This window comes from Pristiophorus japonicus, chromosome 2 (assembly GCF_044704955.1).
Source record: "Pristiophorus japonicus isolate sPriJap1 chromosome 2, sPriJap1.hap1, whole genome shotgun sequence".
Classification (NCBI taxonomy): Eukaryota; Metazoa; Chordata; class Chondrichthyes; family Pristiophoridae; genus Pristiophorus; species Pristiophorus japonicus.
The window spans coordinates 135,130,938-135,148,262 of NC_091978.1; the positions used below are offsets into that span (position 1 = coordinate 135,130,938).

Genomic DNA, 17,325 nt, shown 5'->3' on the forward strand with positions numbered 1-17,325 from the left:
ATTAAGTGTCCTAGGGCTTGGAATCACACGTCACTCTTGTCTTTGTAATGTATGTATTTTTCTTTTGTTCTTCACAAAACATGATGATTACTTCAAAGCATGCTGAGAATGCAGGACCAGAGAACATAAGAAAGGAATCGTGAAAAGTAAATTCATCCAAAAGTCAATTCTATGAAAAAAAGATTTCAGCCTCCTGGGACTGGATCAGGGCAGAGCAAAACATCCACTCACCCCATGGATGTGTCCTGACCCTGTCCAAAAATCATGGGGTCAGCTTCATTGGCACATTTTCGTCGATGTCTGCATTATTTTTCAACTGTGGCATCCATCACAGCAGGGCGGGGATATCGCTATGCCAACTTGCCACAGTGTAAGCGGAGACACCAAGAGTTTTTTTTAAATGGCAGTGCAATGTTTAAATTGATTCCAAAATGTGGACAGTTTTTACACTTTCCGATTGCCCACATTAACTTGCCAATGTCAAAATGTCTATGCAAGAATGAAATACCTCACCAACTGCATTAACTTGTGCGTTTAGGCAGGAAATGACTGCATCAGTTAATTGTGTACTCAGAACAAATCAGAAAATTCTGAATGAGAAACGGTCATTTAGTCTATTATGCCTGCTCCACCCAGAGTGCATGATTGATTAATCAATGATGAATTACCCTCCTACACCACTTGTTGGTCTACTATTTTAAGCAACACTTAATGGTTAGATAGTTCTGTAAGCCTCAATCCCACTTCTCATTCACCATCGACACAACTCCTTTTTAAAGGTGCCAACTGACCCCAAATCAACAACCTTTTCCCAGATGTTTGTTCCACAAAGCCACCATCACCTTGCAGCAAAAACATTTTCTGTTCTAATCGTGTCTTGCTCGATGCTTGTGTATTATTGTGTGTTTAATTCCATCTCATCCACAGACTCATCCTGCATCATGTCTCCCCTCAGTTTTCCCCAGCAAAAATATAATTATTCATTTGAGCCCCTGTTTATAACTAAGTGTCCTAGGGCTTGGGATCACTCATGTCACTGTATCCTTTCCAATGCATGTATTTTGTTTTGTTCTTCACAAAACATGACGACTACTTCAAAGCATGCTGACAAGGCAGGACCAGAGAACATAAAAAAGGAATAGTGAAAAGTAAATTCAATAAAGATCTCAACAAAATCTTATTAATCAGAGTGATAAATATTTGGAATAGAGGTAAAAACATTGAGATTATTCAAAATACAATAGATGCTATGCTGAGAGAATTAAAGTAGTAAAGGGTTGAGTTTAGTTGTGCCATTTCTTCTTAAAATCACAGATTTTTGATTTCTGTCTTCTTCGCTCTATGTTATTAAAGTATTCTTAACTCTTAAATGAGGAATAAAAATGTGAAGAGTGTTTGAACATACCGAAACAACCAGCTGTCCCAGAGGCGCATCTTCACTTATCACTGCCATGTATACATTGTGGCTAAATTTAGGAGTGTTGTCATTGATGTCTGTCACATTAATATTCACTGTTGCTACATCATTAAGTGAAGGTGTTCCACCATCTGTGACTTCCACTGTCAAATAATATTCATGAGATGTCTCAAAGTCCAGGCTTTCAAGCACAAAAATGGCACCTTATGAAAACAAAATGACAAATCAATAGAAAAGACAAGAAAAATTTTTACATCATACCAATGACCAAAAAATATGTAAAATTTCCTTCAAATTTTAATTTACTGAATTCTCTACAATAATCAATGTATTTCTACTGAGCAAATGGTTTTCAAATTTAGCTTTAATTGTTATATATATAAAAAAAATACCTGTATTTGCATCTATGCTGAACTTTCCATGTTCATTGCCACTGATGATGGAATATGTAATCTCTGCATTGGCCTCAATGTCCCTGCTGGCTGCAAATACTTGAAGAACTTCAGTTCCCAAAGGAATATCCTCAGAAAGTGTGACTAGGTACTCTCTGTGTTCAAACACAGGCGGGTTGTCATTGATATCTAGCACAGAAACCAATACTGTACAAACAGATGATAGTTGTTTGACAGCACCTTGATCAGTGACCTTCACGGTAAGACTGTATGAAGCCTGGAGTTCCCGATCTAAAGGTTTCTCCAGACTAATGATTCCAGATAACTCATCAACGGAGAAATGATCGTCTGCAGAATCCACAAGTGAATAAAGTACCTTACGATTCAAGCCTATAATTTGAAAATTAGAAAGAAAAAAGTTTAATCAATGTCATCACTTTACCCATGAACTTTGATTAAAAAAAAAGCAAAATGTTCCCAGCAAATTGTGTTTACTGAAGCAATAAAATTACCTCCATAAATTTAGTAATAGAAAATGAGCATCTTGTGTAAGTTTAGGAATACTTGGTCCTTAATATAATACAATTCATAATCGTACCATCTTTTTATATAGTGATATATGATATATATTATATATATATATATATATATATATATATATCACTATATATAACATATCAGATGAAAGGTGCTATAGTACATTATAGTTCTTTTTCCATTATTTATTCCTGAATGGAGAATATAAAATTAAAGAGATCTGTAATGTAGTATTCGCAAACTATTAGAACTGTGCTGTACATTTCTCCAAAAGAAACACCAGAAACACATATATTGGAGAATTCTCGCTTCTGTAGTAATTCATATATATTATTTACCTAGAATCACAATGGACCATAAATAGTTTGAATACAACTGGTTCTGCATAAACTGTCACTGTTCCATCCTTTTTGTAAAGGGTACCAACATTTTTATCCCCATAGGTGGCTACTTACCTTTGAGTAGCTCATTCCTTCACCTTTACCCATCAATCTGTGTAAGCAGATTGTTTACAGAAGATTTTCAAGCCTTCTACCTCCCCCGCCAGGTTCTAACACCAGGCCCATAATGCATTATCAGAGGTCCAACTGGAAAATGTACCCTAGTAGGTCCATCCTGGTAAATCAAGGTTCAGTGGTGATAAATGTATTATAACGTTTCATACGCAACTTTTTTCTTCTCGAGCTTTTTTTTTTTTTAAGTATAAAGTCTGTAACACTTCACAACAAAATCTTAACTGGTGTTGGTTGGTATCCAAACTTCAACCTCTATAGATAACTATATCTATGAGCCAAAAGTGACAACACTGCTTTGAACCACAGAACATCAAATCCTGGTGAACAAGGCAGAATTGTAAATTGTTCACTAATATGTATACGACTACGGTATGATTTAAAGGTAAAGGAACATTCTTTTATTAAATTATCATAATAAACCAATGATAGTTTAGTTCAAAAAATCTGTTATCTGACTTAGGGAAAATACTCCAAAATCTTTATTTATATGTCATGGTTGGTGAGCCTAAAGCTATATTTCATTATTCCATGAGGGTCGGTGACTTCAACGCCAGACTCGGCAAGGACACAGCCCTCTGGGGAGGCGTGATTGGCAGAGAGGGGGTAGGGAAAGCCAACTCCAGTGGTACTCTATTCCTGACAAAATGTCTAGAACATGAACTCGTCATCACCAACACCTTGTTCCGCCAGAGGGACAAATACAAGGCATCGTGGCAACACCCTCGCTCCAAACACTGGCACCTGCTCGACTATGTCATCATCTGAGCCAGGGATCGCAAGGATATGCACATCACTCGCACCATGACAGGAGCTGACGACTGCTGGACGGACCACCGCCTAATCCGATCCATCAACGATATTAACATAGCCCCAAAGCAGAGGGGACAGCAGAAGCAGTGCCGCAAAAAAGCCAATGCAGGGACAGTTAAGGACCCAGATAAGAGAGCCCTATACAGCCAGCGCCTCACGGCTAACCTGGTGTGCCGTGATGACCCAGAGATGCAGAATGTCCACACTGCTTGGTCTGCCTTCCAGGCCTACATAACCAATCCCATGAAAAGAGACGCTCGGTCACTGAACAAGGAAACACCAGAACTGGTTTGATGAGAATGATCAGGAGATCCAAGATCTAATAGATTGCTATCGCAGGGCATTTCTGAGCCTTAAACAACCCAACGCGGTAGCAGCAAAACAGCATTACAGACAGCTCAAGGCTGTGGTCCAACAAAAAACCCGGGACCTAAAGAACAGGTGGTGGATGGAGAAAGCACAGCAGATACAGCAGCTGGCCGTCAGCCATGATATGCGAGGATTCTTCATCGCAGTCAAGGCCACCTACGGGCCAAACACCCAAGGCCCCACTCCACTTCTGGCCAAGAACGGGGAAACACTCAAAGAACACCGAGTCAGTCAGGGCCCGCTGGAAGCAGCACTTCAAAGATCTCCTCAATCGAGACTCTGCCTTTGGCTCGAGTGTTCTCGACTCCATCCCAGAATGCGACCCGCCACCACCTCAGTGAGACCCCAACACTGCACGAGGTAGAAAAAGCCATAAGGCAGCTTAAAAACAAGGCTATGGGAGCGGATGGAATCCCTGCTGAGGCACTGAAGTATGGCGGAGAGGCACTGCTGGCGCGAATACACAACCTCATCTCTCTCATCTGGAGGGAGGAGAGCATGCCGGGAGATCTCAGAGATGCAGTGATCGTGACCATTTTTTAAAAAGGGGACAAGTCCGACTGTGGCAACTACAGAGAAATTTCCCTGCTATCAGCCACTGGGAAAGTCGTCGCTAGTGGCCGAGGAGCTCCTCCCGGAGTCACAGTGCGGATTTCGCCCCCTACGGGGCACAACTGACATGAGTTTTGCAGCGAGACAGTTGCAGGAAAAATGCACGGAGCAACGCCAGCCCTTATACATGGCCTTCTTCGACCTTACAAAGGCCTTTGACTGTCAACTGCGAGGGTCTATGGAGCGTCCCCCTCTGTTTCGGATGCCCCCAAAAGTTTGTCACCATCTTCCGCCTGCTCCACGAAGACATGAAGGACATGTTCCTTACTAACAGATCCATCACAGACCCAATCCACGTCCGGGCCGGGGTCAAGCAGGGCTGCGTCATCACCCCAACCCTCTTCTCAATCTTCCTCGCTGCCATGCTCCACCTCACAATCGATAAGCTCCCCCGCTGGAATGGGACTAAACTACAGAACCAGTGGGAACCTGTTCAACCTTCGTCGTCTCCAGGCCAGGTCCAAGACCACCCCAACCTCGGTCGCGAGCTACAGTACACGGACGACGCCTGCTTCTGCGCACATACCGAGACTGAACTCCAGGACATAGTCGACGTATTTACTGATGTGTACGAAAGCATGGGCCTTACGCTAAACATCAGCAAGACAAAGGTGCCCCACTAGCCTGTCCTCGCCGCACAGCACTGCCCTCCAGTCATCAAGATCCACGGCGCAGCCTTGGACAATGTAGACCACTTCCCTTATCTCGGGAGCCTTCTATCAACAAGAGCAAGCATCAACGACGAGATTCAACACTGGCTCCAGTGCAGTCTTCGGCCGCCTGAGGAAGAGAGTGTTTGAAGACCAGGCCATCAAAACTGCCACCAAGCTCATGGTCTACAGGGCTGTTGTAATACCCACCCTTCTGTACAGCTCAGAGACATGGACCATGTACAGTAGACACCTTAAGTCGCTGGAGAAATATCAATGATGTCTCCGCAAGATCCTACAGATCCCCTGGGAGGACAGACGCACCTCCCTGATAAAGTGCAACATCCCCACTGACATAGAAAATAGATGTAGAAGTAGGCCATTCGGCCCTTCGAGCCTGCACCACCATTCAATAAGATCATGGCTGATCATTCACCTCAGTACCCCTTTCCTGCTTTCTCTCCATACCCCTTGATCCCTTTAGCCGTAAGGGCCATATCTAACTCCCTCTTGAATGTATCTAACGATCTGGCATCAACAACTCTCTGCGGTAAAGAATTCCACACGTTCACAATTCTCTGAGTGAAGACGTTTCTCCTCATCTTGGTCCTAAATGGCTTATCCCCTTATCCTTAGACTGTGACCCCTGGTTCTGGACTTCCCCAACATCGGGGTCATTCTTCCTGCGTCTAACCTGTCCAATCCCGTCAGAATTTTATATGTTTCGATGAGATCCCCTCTCATTCTTCTAAACTCCAGTGTATACAGGCCCAGTCGATCCAGTCTCTCCTCATATGTCAGTCCTGCCATCCCGGGAATCAGTCTGGTGAACCTTCGCTGCACTCCCTCAATAGCAAGAATGTCCTTCCTCAGATTAGGAGACCAAAACTGAACACAATATTCCAGGTGAGGCCTCACCAAGGCCCTGTACAACTGCAGTAAGACCTCTCTGCTCCTATACTCAAATCCCTTAGTTATGAAGGCCAACATACCATTTGCCTTCTTCACCGCCTGCAGTATCTGCATGCCAACACCTGGGAGTCCCTGGTCAAAGACCGCCCGAAGTGGAGGAAGTGCATCTGGGAAGGCGCTGAGCATCTCGAGTCTCGTCGTCGAGAGCATGCAGAAATCAAACGCAGGCAGAAAACTTGTCCCACCCGCCCTTTCCCTCAGCGACTATCTGTCCCACCTGTGACAGACTGTGGTTCTCGTATTGGACTGTACAGCCACCCAAGAACTCATGCTAAGAATGGAAGCAAGTCTTCCTCGATTCCGAGAGACTGCCTACGGTGAAAATGTCATTATTAATAAACTGTTATGCCATCAAGATAAATCATTTAAATGATGCATGTAGAGGCTTGATTGACAAGATTATTCATAAACTAATACCGTAAAGTGTATTTTAAAATGGTCAAATTCCTTTTAGAATAACTACCGCTGAAATCACTTCAACTTGACTGAAAAAAAAAACCTAGGGTCCGAACTTGGTGGCCTTACCACCCACTGCCGCCGAGTTTTTTGGGCGGTCTCCCCTCAGTGCAATTTTCGTGGAGACCTCCTGCCGGCGGGAGGGGAGGACCACTGGGAACCGCCCGCTGGTGCGTTAAGTGCCCTCCTGCCTGCCGAGCTGCCAGATTAGTGAGGGTGGGAGTCGGTGGCAGCAGGGGGAAGGACCGCTGCACTAAGGCAGATTCAACCCTAACGGTAAATAAGAAGACCTACAAAGAAAAGTTAGTGAACTTCTTTTATTAATTTTTTTCAGCGATTTATGTATATGGGGTCCCCTGAATGTCTTCCAGTGGGTTTTTTTTGGTGAAAATTTTTATTACTATGTGCTCCCCCCTTCCTGGGCCCGACTCAATCCTCTGCGGCACTTTGGCGAGGATCGCATTTGCCGCCGAGATTGGGAGCTCCCGTCCGCCGCCGCCCAGATTTATGGCATGTGGGTTTTTTGCCACCGGGCGGTCATTCAAGGACTTTTTTACGAAACCCCCACTCAAAGTACCGTCAGGTATCTCGGCAGTCCTTTGGGTGGCACTTAGCGGAACTCGGCTTCCACCAAGTTCGGGCCCCTAGAAAATTAACAATATGGATAAAATCATTGTTGAATTAATCGTGCTGGGAAACACATGCTTAACAATTTATGTTGCATTCATGTAATTGCTATTGGGCTTCACTGTTCCCTCAGCACTCCGCGTGGCTGATACGTGCACACAACATTACCACAATTCATCTTTTACTTAATTACACTGACACAATTGAAACCCTTTCTGCATTTCCACTAAAATTTAGGAGTCACACATCAGAATGTCAGTCTTATGTGAGCTGAAGATAACACCGTTGGTAAGGAAGTGTAACATTTCTGGTTAATTGTTAGTCATAATAGAGATTCCCTTGTTAAACTGTCATTAAAAAAAATTAAATAATGTTGCTTTAAATGTAAAATATAAAATTGTAAATCTCAGTTATAAATATCAACAATATCAAGTGTTACAATTCAAAAAGGGGGCCCCCAACAGCTTGTCACTCAGTAGGCTATTGTACTCTTGTCTTTGGGCCTTGGGATGCCAAACCTGCTGCAACTTACTCAGCTCGGGAAACAAACTCAAAGTAGGGGGCCCATCCATTCTGATGCCAATGGTTTTCTGGTAACAGAGACTCCTCCACCCCTGACAAAACTGAAGGGTGGGGGGGCAGAAATTTCCCCTTTGACCAGTTAGCCTAACATCTGTGGTTGTGAAGATGTTGAAGAGTCCATTATTAAAGAAGCAGTGGCAGGTCATTTGGAAAAGCAAAATTCGGTCAGGCAGAATCAGCATGGATTTATGAAGGGGAAGTCATGTTTGACAAATTTGCCAGAATTCTTTGAGGATGTAATGAACAGGGTGGATAAAGGGGAACCAGTGGATGTGGTGTATTTGGACTTCCAGAAGGCATTTGACAAGGTGCCACATAAAAGGTTACTGCACGGGGTTGGGGGTAAAGTTCACGGGGTTGGGGTAATATATTAGCATGGATAGAGGATTGGTTAACTAACAGAAAACAGAGTAGGGATAAATGGTTCATTCTCGGGTTGGCAATCAGTAACCAGTGGTGTGCTGCAGGGATCAATGCTGGGACCCCAACTATTTATAATCTATATTAACGACTTGGAGGAAGGGACTGAGTGTAACGTAGCCAAGTTTGCCGATGATACAAAGATAGGAGGAAAAGCAATGTGTGAGGAGGACACACAAAATCTGCAAAAGGACATAGACAGGCTAAGTGAGTGGGCAAAAATTTGGCAGATGGAATATAACGTTGGAAAGTGTGAGGTCATGCACTTCGGCAGAAAAAAAATCAAAGAGCAAAGTTACTATTTAAATGGAGAAAGATTGCAAAGTGCTGCAGTACAGCAGGACCTGGGGATACTTGTGCATGAAACACAAAAGGTTAGTATACAGGTACAGCAAAAGATCAGGAAGGCCAATGGAATCTTGGCCTTTATTGCAAAGGGGATGGAGTTTAAAAGCAGAGAAGTCTTACTACAGTTGTACAGGGTATTGGTGAGGTCACACCTGGAATACTGTGTGCAGTTTTGGTTTACATATTTACGAAAGGATAAACTTGCTTTGGAGGCAGTTCAGAGAAGGTTCACAAGGTTGATTCCAGAGATGAGGGGGTTGACGTATGAGGAAAGGTTGAGTAGGTTGGGCCTCTACTCATTGGAATTCAGAAGAATGAGAGGTGATCTTATCGAAACGTATAAGATTGAGGGGGGCTTGACAAGGTGGATGCAGAGAGGATGTTTCCACTGATGGGGGAGACTAGAACTAGGGGGCATAATCTTAGAATAAGGGGCCGCCCATTTAAAACTGAGATGAGGAGAAATTTCTTCTGAGGGTTTTGGATCTGTGGAATTCGCTGCCTCAGAGAGCTGTGGAAGCTGGGACACTGAATAAATTTAAGACAGAAATAGACAGTTTCTTCAACGATAAGGGAATAAGGGGTTATCGAGAGCGGGCAGGGAAGTGGACCTGAGTCCATGATCGGATCAGCCATGATCATATTAAATGGCGGTGCAGGCTCGAGGAGCTGTATGGCCTTCTTCTGCTTCTATTTCTTATGTTCTTATAAGGTGGTATATGAAAAGCTTCCCTTTACTGGCCGAGGCATAGCATATAAGATCAGGGGGCGTTATGCTTGAACTGAATAAAACACTGGTTAGGCCACAGCTGGAGTACTTGGTCTGGTCATCGCATTACAGGAAGGCAATGGAGAGGGTACAGAGGAGATTTACGAGGATGTTGCCAGGAGTGGAGAATCTTAGCTATGAGGATAGATTGGATAGGCTGGGTTTGTTTTCCTTGGAACAGAGGAGGCTGAGGGGAGACCTCATTGAGGTTTATAAAATTATTAGGGGCCTAGATATAGTGGATAGAAAGGGCCTATTTCGCTTAGCAGAAGGGTCAATAACTAGGGGCATAAATTTAGTAATTGGTCGAAGGTTTAGAGAGGACTTGAGGGGAAATTTCTTCATGTAGAGGGTTGTGGGGGTGTGGATCTCACTGCCTGAAAGGGTGGTATAGGCAGAAACACTCACCACATTTAAAAAGTACTTGAATGTGCACTTGAAGTAACTTACAGGGCCACGGGCCAGAGCTGGAAAGTGGGATTAGGCTGTATAGCCTCTTGTTGGCCGGTGCAGACACAATGGGCCGAAACGGCCTCCTTCCGTGCTGTAAACGTTTATGATTGAATGCAATCTGCCTATTTAATTTTCTATGTCCCTTTGTAACTTCCTCCCCCATCCACACAACTTACTGTGTCTCCTAACTTATTGTGATCTGTAAACTTGAGATATATAATTCCTGTGCAGGAATGCAGCAATTCAAGGGCTATGGATTTGTAATAAATGCAGCCTTGCCACATCCCAACAAAAAAAAGCAATCACTTTAGATTTACCGGAAGTCACTCCTGTATTAAAGCAGTACTTAAAATACATTAATTGGTTTGACAAATCATTTCCTCACATATTGCTGTATTTTCTGAAATGAGCCAGGAGTTCTAGTTACTGTATTTACAACACTGGGAAGTTGCATTTTCCTAATTTCTAAATGGGATTTTCATTGTAAAGTACATCTGGTAACATCTTATACATTTGCTTTGTTTCTGAGGACTATGTTGTCACAAGAGTGGTTATTTACAACCACTGGACTAAATTTTACCTGTATCTGGATCAGTGGCTTGAACTCTTGTCAGCAGTGTTTTATTAGCCGTATTTTCAAAGACTGATACAGTATATGGATCAGATGAAAACTCTGGTGCATTATCATTCACATCCTCCAGTATTATAACAACATCGGCCTGGCAGAAGCGACCTCCACCATCAGTGGCTCTCATCAATAGGTTATAAATTGCTTGCTGCTCGCGATCGAGGGGAGCTAACGTTTTCAATTCACCTAAAATTCAAGTAAAATACAAGTTAATTACAGAAATGCTTATTAAATGACAAGTTTTATTTTATGAATAATATTTAAAATTAATTTGGCCTTCAATAGATTTTAGAACTCAAAAGCTATTTCGCATTATATTCTCCAGTTATTTGAGGAAGCCATACCATTTAACAAATTTATAATATATACCTAACTGTACCCAAGTTTTTGGCTTAGATGTTGTCATATACTTTCATTCTATAAATGATTGTAATTAACATGGAGACTGAGATTTACAGAAATAAAAATTAATTCAACGGTGATAACAAAAATGTATCCTTGCAAAGCTTGGATGCACCCTCAAATGATCATTAAAAAAAAAGTATTAGCCTGGAATATGTGGTCACTGGCGAAGAGTAGGCTCAAAGAATGCTACCCACAAAGATCTTGCGATCTCTGTGGCGTCAATTTCAGCTAGCCCAACTTTTGTTTGAATCTGGTGTCAAATCAAGCAAATCTCCAGCGTCCAGCAGTAGTGATGTCATCATGCTGGCTAGCAGCCAATCACATTGAAGAATTCTCACAGACAGCAAACCAGGAAGTAAAATGCACAGACTAATATATTTTTTCAAAATTTTACAGAGACCAAAATAAAGATTGGGACGCATAAGATTAAGGTGGAAGCTGAAATATCTAAAACTTTAAAACATTACTTAAAAATGTGATTCTTCTTCATATTAATGGTAACATTTGACATTCTACAAATATAAAATTAGTTTTCCAGAGCCGGAACGCTGTTTAGCAAGCAATACGCCATTAAAAACCCAATCATAACTCTTTTCAACAAGGATTTACTTTTCTTTTGGTGGGGGTGAGGGTTAATAGAAATGTTCCAGTGTAATAGGGGAAGCTTTCCTGCTTCAGTGTAATTTCAATTGATTGCTGGCTATGAGGAGTTCCACAGTGTAACCAGTGGCAGAGCAGTGACTGACTGACCACAACTTCAGGACTTCCGCGTTTATCTGCACGTGATAAATCATGAAGTTGCTGTCAGTTTCAGAGGCAGCGAACATTGACAGTTTCGCCATCATTACCAATGCAAAATCCGGGCTATTATATCTTATTACAATAGAAGAGTGTGAATATTCTCACCAGTGTCTGGATCTAGTCTGAATTTCTCTGCACCAGTTCCATGGAGCGTGTAAGTGATTTCTGCATTTGAACGAATATCTGCATCTTTGGCAAACACCACAAGGATTAGTTTGACAGATGGAACATCCTCTGCAATGGTCTCGGTGTATAGTGTCTAAAAAGAAAAATCATGTACAATATATTTCTTTGAGCAATGATCAATTTTCTAGGCCTATTCCTGCTCCTAATTCTTATGTTCCTATGTTCTTGTGTTCTACTCCCCTCCAAAATACTTGAAATAATGGCAGATAACAGAGACATGGAAGAAAGATGCTGCTCTCATTTCTCATATTTAATAGATCCATTGTTAACAGTGAAAATCTTTTAAAATCCTACTAAATCAACTATACCTCATCACCTTTCATTTATTTCTATTGTGCTGTCTATCTTTTTTAGCCTCTCTTGCCACCAAATATTCACCATTAGCAGTCAACTGCCCCTGGTGCAGTGGTACAAAGCTGTACAGTCTTATGTCACTAAAGATCTATTATAACACACTGGCTATTTTAATACAAGTTGATCTCACCCGGCATTGCACATGTAGAATTGAAATTAAGTGTAAGCTTTAGGTCAAGTGGTATTGAAGAGTGGGGGTAATTGGCCATGCATATGTTGATGTAATTCAGTCCCTTATTTTAAAGTCATCCATTCTGGCCTTATTTTATATATTTTTATTATGAATTTTGATGTCCACATTTTTAATGCAAGCTGCTTATGTAAACCTGACCCATTACAATTAGACCCTTCTGGCAGTAATGGCACTGTAATGCATCGATTAGAGGGAGGGTGTAATTACAGCATGAGAAATTTATATAAGCAGTTTCTATTATAAATGTGAACGCTAATTTAAAATGGCATAAGTTGACAGCAAGTGGATGCAGGCACAAGATATAATCTATATATATCTCTATTAAGAAATAATATCATTTGACATAACTGTACAATCTCAATGCTAAGATAACCTTTCATATTAACCTCCATAACATTCTGCTCACGTGCTTTAAGTGTATGTGCTGGGGGACAGCAGACACAGATCAATATAAAGTAATCCACATGGAACAGGAAATTGCAAACATGTGTGGATTTATGTTGCTTGTTGACCTTTTGTTGAAATGTGAGGCTGATTTCAACAAGGCTAAGTAGGTAACACACTGTATCTCAAGAATGTTTGGTCATAAATTGAAGTAAGGTAATTCTAGCCTTGTATACATAATGTTACATTTGGGATATGGTGTATAATTGTGGGCACCTACCTTCTAAAATACATGATGGATTGGGACAGGATTAGAGAAGAATCCCAAGGATGATTATTAAACTTAACGCTACAAATTATAAGAGCTGATCTTATTTTCATTGAAGATTGAGAGACCTTTAAAATGCTGAGAAGAGCTGATAATGTAGAAGAAAGTTAATCTGTAAGCAAATGGAGTAGTGTATTTTTGTACAGAGGAATAAATTTAAGGAGCCTCAAGAGAAACTACAAATGAGGAGAATTTTCTTTCACCAAGAGTAAAGGATATGGGAAATAAATGTGCAGAGAAAAAAAACTGAATACTTAGTTAACACCCTTAATGTACAGCTGGAGAAATACCAGGTAAGGAACAAGATTCAAGTTGACGACAAAGCATAAACAGTGGAAGGAATGGAATAATAGGCTGAATGGCCCTTTCCTTGCACCACATTTTCTTAATTACTTCTGAGACGCAAGAGTACATGTCCTTGAGGTATGGGATTCATCAATGATCAGAAAAACAGAATAATAATAGAACATAGCATGCATGCATTTCTTGACCTAAGGGGACCTTCCCTTTGGCTTGGCATAGTAAAACAGATTTAAATGAGACATTAGTCTTGGTGTAACATCGTACTTTGTGTCTCCTATCTTTATCACCTCAGTAATGGTGGACGTAACTGATATTTTATAGAACAGGCATTCAACATTGCTAGGCACAGGCATAGGCCAGAGGGTTTTTAAATGGGCACAACAGCAGTTTAATGGAACAAGGGGTTTTGTATCTTATGCCCCTTATTAATGCAATTTGTGATTCTGAATGGTGGCCAATGTACGGTGGCAGTTGGGGATGCGGTCTGGTCTTTAATCTTGTTGCAGACATTGGAATCCGGCAGCAGCGGTCATCTCCCCACCCCCAATATTTGCAAGACCTCCAGCTGAGGCACAACTGCAGGAAATCCCCCAAATTTGGCTTCGGGTCTCATTTAAATGTTACCGGCGAGCTTGCTGTGGGAGCTCAACGGGCACCCCAGTTCCGAGGGCAGGTTGGGTCTGGGTGAGGGGGCGGAGTAGGTGATTCCGAGTGCCTCAAATAAGCCAGCGGTTGGTTATGAGTGAGGAGCCACTCCTCCTTCTCTTCTGCTCACAAAAGTCAAATCTGGAAATGTCTTTGGCTGTTTTTTGAGCAACCTCCAGCAGTCCCCTCAAGGATTGCTCGCTAGGCTTCACAACACTTGGTACGATTAGGTAGAGTGCATGTGGTGTACGCTCTGCTCATTTGTCCCTGAATTTTACATTTGGGATCCTGCAGTTGGACCCTGATTTGCACATTTAACAAACTTTTAACACCTATTCACCCGCGATGACAAAAAATTGGCAGAGCTAATGTGACGTCCAGTGTAGTCCAGACGCGTCAGATTACAAAGCAAAATTTGGAGTTCTAACCCCGATTTAACACCAGAAAAAGAAAGTCGTGAGTTCAATTTTGCCTCTTAGTACAGAAATAGATTAATACCAAGCACTGATTCGGCTCAAACAAATATTTCAAGATAAAAACAATAAAATCCCTGGCTAATTTTCTTGGCCAATGCAAATATATAAAGTTAATAAAAATGCTGAGAGCTGTGGCTATGATTAAAATTGACCACTAATTCAGAACGAGATAATCAAGAACTTATTCCTACTGGGAGAAGCTCAGTGAAACACAGCTATCGATGGGGGGGAAAAAACACACGCATTCGTTTGGAGCTGTGACTCATTCAGAACAGAATCAAGGAGAGAAGGATCATGTAGCTGTTGGTATGCTACAATGAGCAAGACTCTTGTAATTGCACTCTCTGTGGTTTATCCCGCTGGGTAATGCATCTATCTTAATGTATGTGGAGGGTAAATGTGTGAGAAAGATGTTTTGTTTGTTTTCGTCATGTGTGTCATTAACTTTCTATGAATCCAATCCAGCATCTTGTTTACAGAATTACTCACAGCTGAGCAGCACCAGTTCCTTAATGCATCTGATTTATGTCACTTAGCCAGATTTGATATCCTCCTGTAACCTTTTAAAGACTGAATTTACTTTATCTAGTTTCCTTCAATAATCCGCAAAATAACAAAGCTGAACCTTATAAAGGCAGTAAGAATTCACTGAATGCATTTTTAAAATAAAAATAATCTAGTACTGCAAACTTAGTAGAAAATTCTTCACCCAGAAAATGGTTAGAATGTGAAACTTGCCAGCACAGGATGTTGTTGAGGTGAATAGCATTGATGCATTCAAGGGGAAGCTAGATAAGCACAAGAGGGGGAAAGGAATAGAAGGATATGTTGATGGGGTTAGATGAAAAGAGATGGGAGGAGGCTCGAGCGGAGTATAAACAACGGCATGGGCCTGTTGGGTTGAATGGCCTGTTTCTATGCTGTAAATACTTTGTAACTCTACAATGCTTCTTAGACCTTCAAGAAATAAGAAACTATTGTGCAAACATTTAATGTGACTACATAAAATTTTCCTCTCTGCTGTTTTAACAGAGGTATTAAAAGCCTTAGTTAAAATAATGGAGAAAGGAATTTAATGCAAACATGTTAAGTATTTGTACAATAATTTCTACCCGTATAACACTTACCTTTTCACAAATAGGACTGTTATCATTTGCATCAAGAACTTTAACTTCTACTATTGCTTTGGCCACTAAAGACCCATCAGTAGCTGTAATGTTTAAAAGGTAATGATCTTTCTTCTCTCTATCCAAAGGCTTCCTAACATAAACCTTCCATTCATTCTGGATGTGCTCAATGGCAAATTGTCCCAGAGAATCTCCTCCTGAAAATTAATTTAAAATTAGTATTAAAGAGCAGTGATATACTAACGTATTGATAAAGACTTGCATTTCTATAGCGCCTTTCACGACCACCGCATGTCCCAAAGCACTTTACAGCCAATGAAGTACTTTCTGAAGTGTAGTCACTGTTGTAATGTAGGAAACACAGCAGCCAACTTGCACACAGCAAGCTTCCACAAACAGCAATATGATAATGACCAGACAATCTGTTTTCCTGATGTTGATTGAGGGATTAAATATTGGCCAGGACACTGGGAAGAACTCCCCTGCTCTTCTTCAAAATAGTGCCTTGGGATCTTTTACGTCCACCTGATGGGGCAGCCGGGGCCTCAGTTCAACGGCTCATCTGAAAGACGGCACCCCTGACAGTGCAGCACTCCCTCAGTACTGCATTCCCTCAGTACTGCATTGGTATGTCAGCCTAGATTTTTGTGCTCAAGTCTGGAGATGGACTTGAATCCACACCCTACCGACTCAGAGGCGAGGGTGCTATCCAAAGGAGAACACAGCAATAACTATTGCTTAATCATTCGTCTGTACTGCTACTTTTATTTCATTTGATAAAAATCGAAGCACAAATTTTGATCCATACTGAAAACATTTGTGTAGCATCTGCTGCTGCATAAATTTGTCAGCAATCAATCTGGTTGGATACCACCAGAGTTTTAGAGGAGGTTGTTTCAGCAACTGAGCCTACTAAAAACTTTATTTTGAGATGATAATGCTTCTGGCTTCTGATGGCCATCCAGCATCTCAGTATGTGAGGCTAAATATTGAATTTCAGCAGGCTATTTGACTGAAGAGATTCATAGCCAAACACGTGAACACATGCACTTTCTAATCGGCAAGAGGATACAGTAGTTAAACCCATGATTAAATTTCACCTTTCTAGCTCAAAAACGCAAGATGATAATTGATGCCCTATCCGAGATCAGTTGCCTTAGCACAGAGTGGCAATCAAGCATGGGCATCCGGTGTGTCTGGCCAAGTGCTGCATTTAATGGCACCTTTATCTACTTGCCATGGAAAAGGTCCAATATGCAAAATCCAATAAAGTAATTAGAAAAGGCAATCATTTCTACTGCCCAAAATGTGCTTTGGCTTGCTAGAGGCGACATTAAATCAATAATTTCTTACTAGATTTAACCTTCCATTTTTATTTTAATATAAAGCAGTGCGTAACACTGTCTGGTAGCGGTTCCCGAATTTTAGATTCTAACTATTATCTCTGTAGAGACTAAAAACAAAGCACATTTTCATTGTGGGATGGGGCCAGTAACAATAAAATCAATTGTAGCATAGGATTATTTAAACTGAGAAGCTACACCATGAAAAAGGATGCCAAATTCA

General features: G+C 41.4%; 1 protein-coding gene across 7 annotated transcripts in view; it reads right to left on the reverse strand.

The window, feature by feature from the left end:
• fat1a (FAT atypical cadherin 1a) overlaps nt 1-17,325 on the reverse strand; it is a 227,293-nt gene that overhangs the window by 48,880 nt on the left and 161,088 nt on the right. For all 7 annotated transcript variants that reach the window (XM_070869564.1, XM_070869585.1, XM_070869574.1 and 4 more), the window contains exons 11-15: nt 15,760-15,956; nt 11,869-12,022; nt 10,510-10,743; nt 1,810-2,199; nt 1,406-1,620 (exon numbers count right to left, since the gene is read on the reverse strand). In XM_070869564.1, coding sequence (XP_070725665.1) covers nt 1,406-1,620; nt 1,810-2,199; nt 10,510-10,743; nt 11,869-12,022; nt 15,760-15,956 — 1,190 coding nt within the window. The remainder of the gene's footprint in view (nt 1-1,405; nt 1,621-1,809; nt 2,200-10,509; nt 10,744-11,868; nt 12,023-15,759; nt 15,957-17,325) is intronic.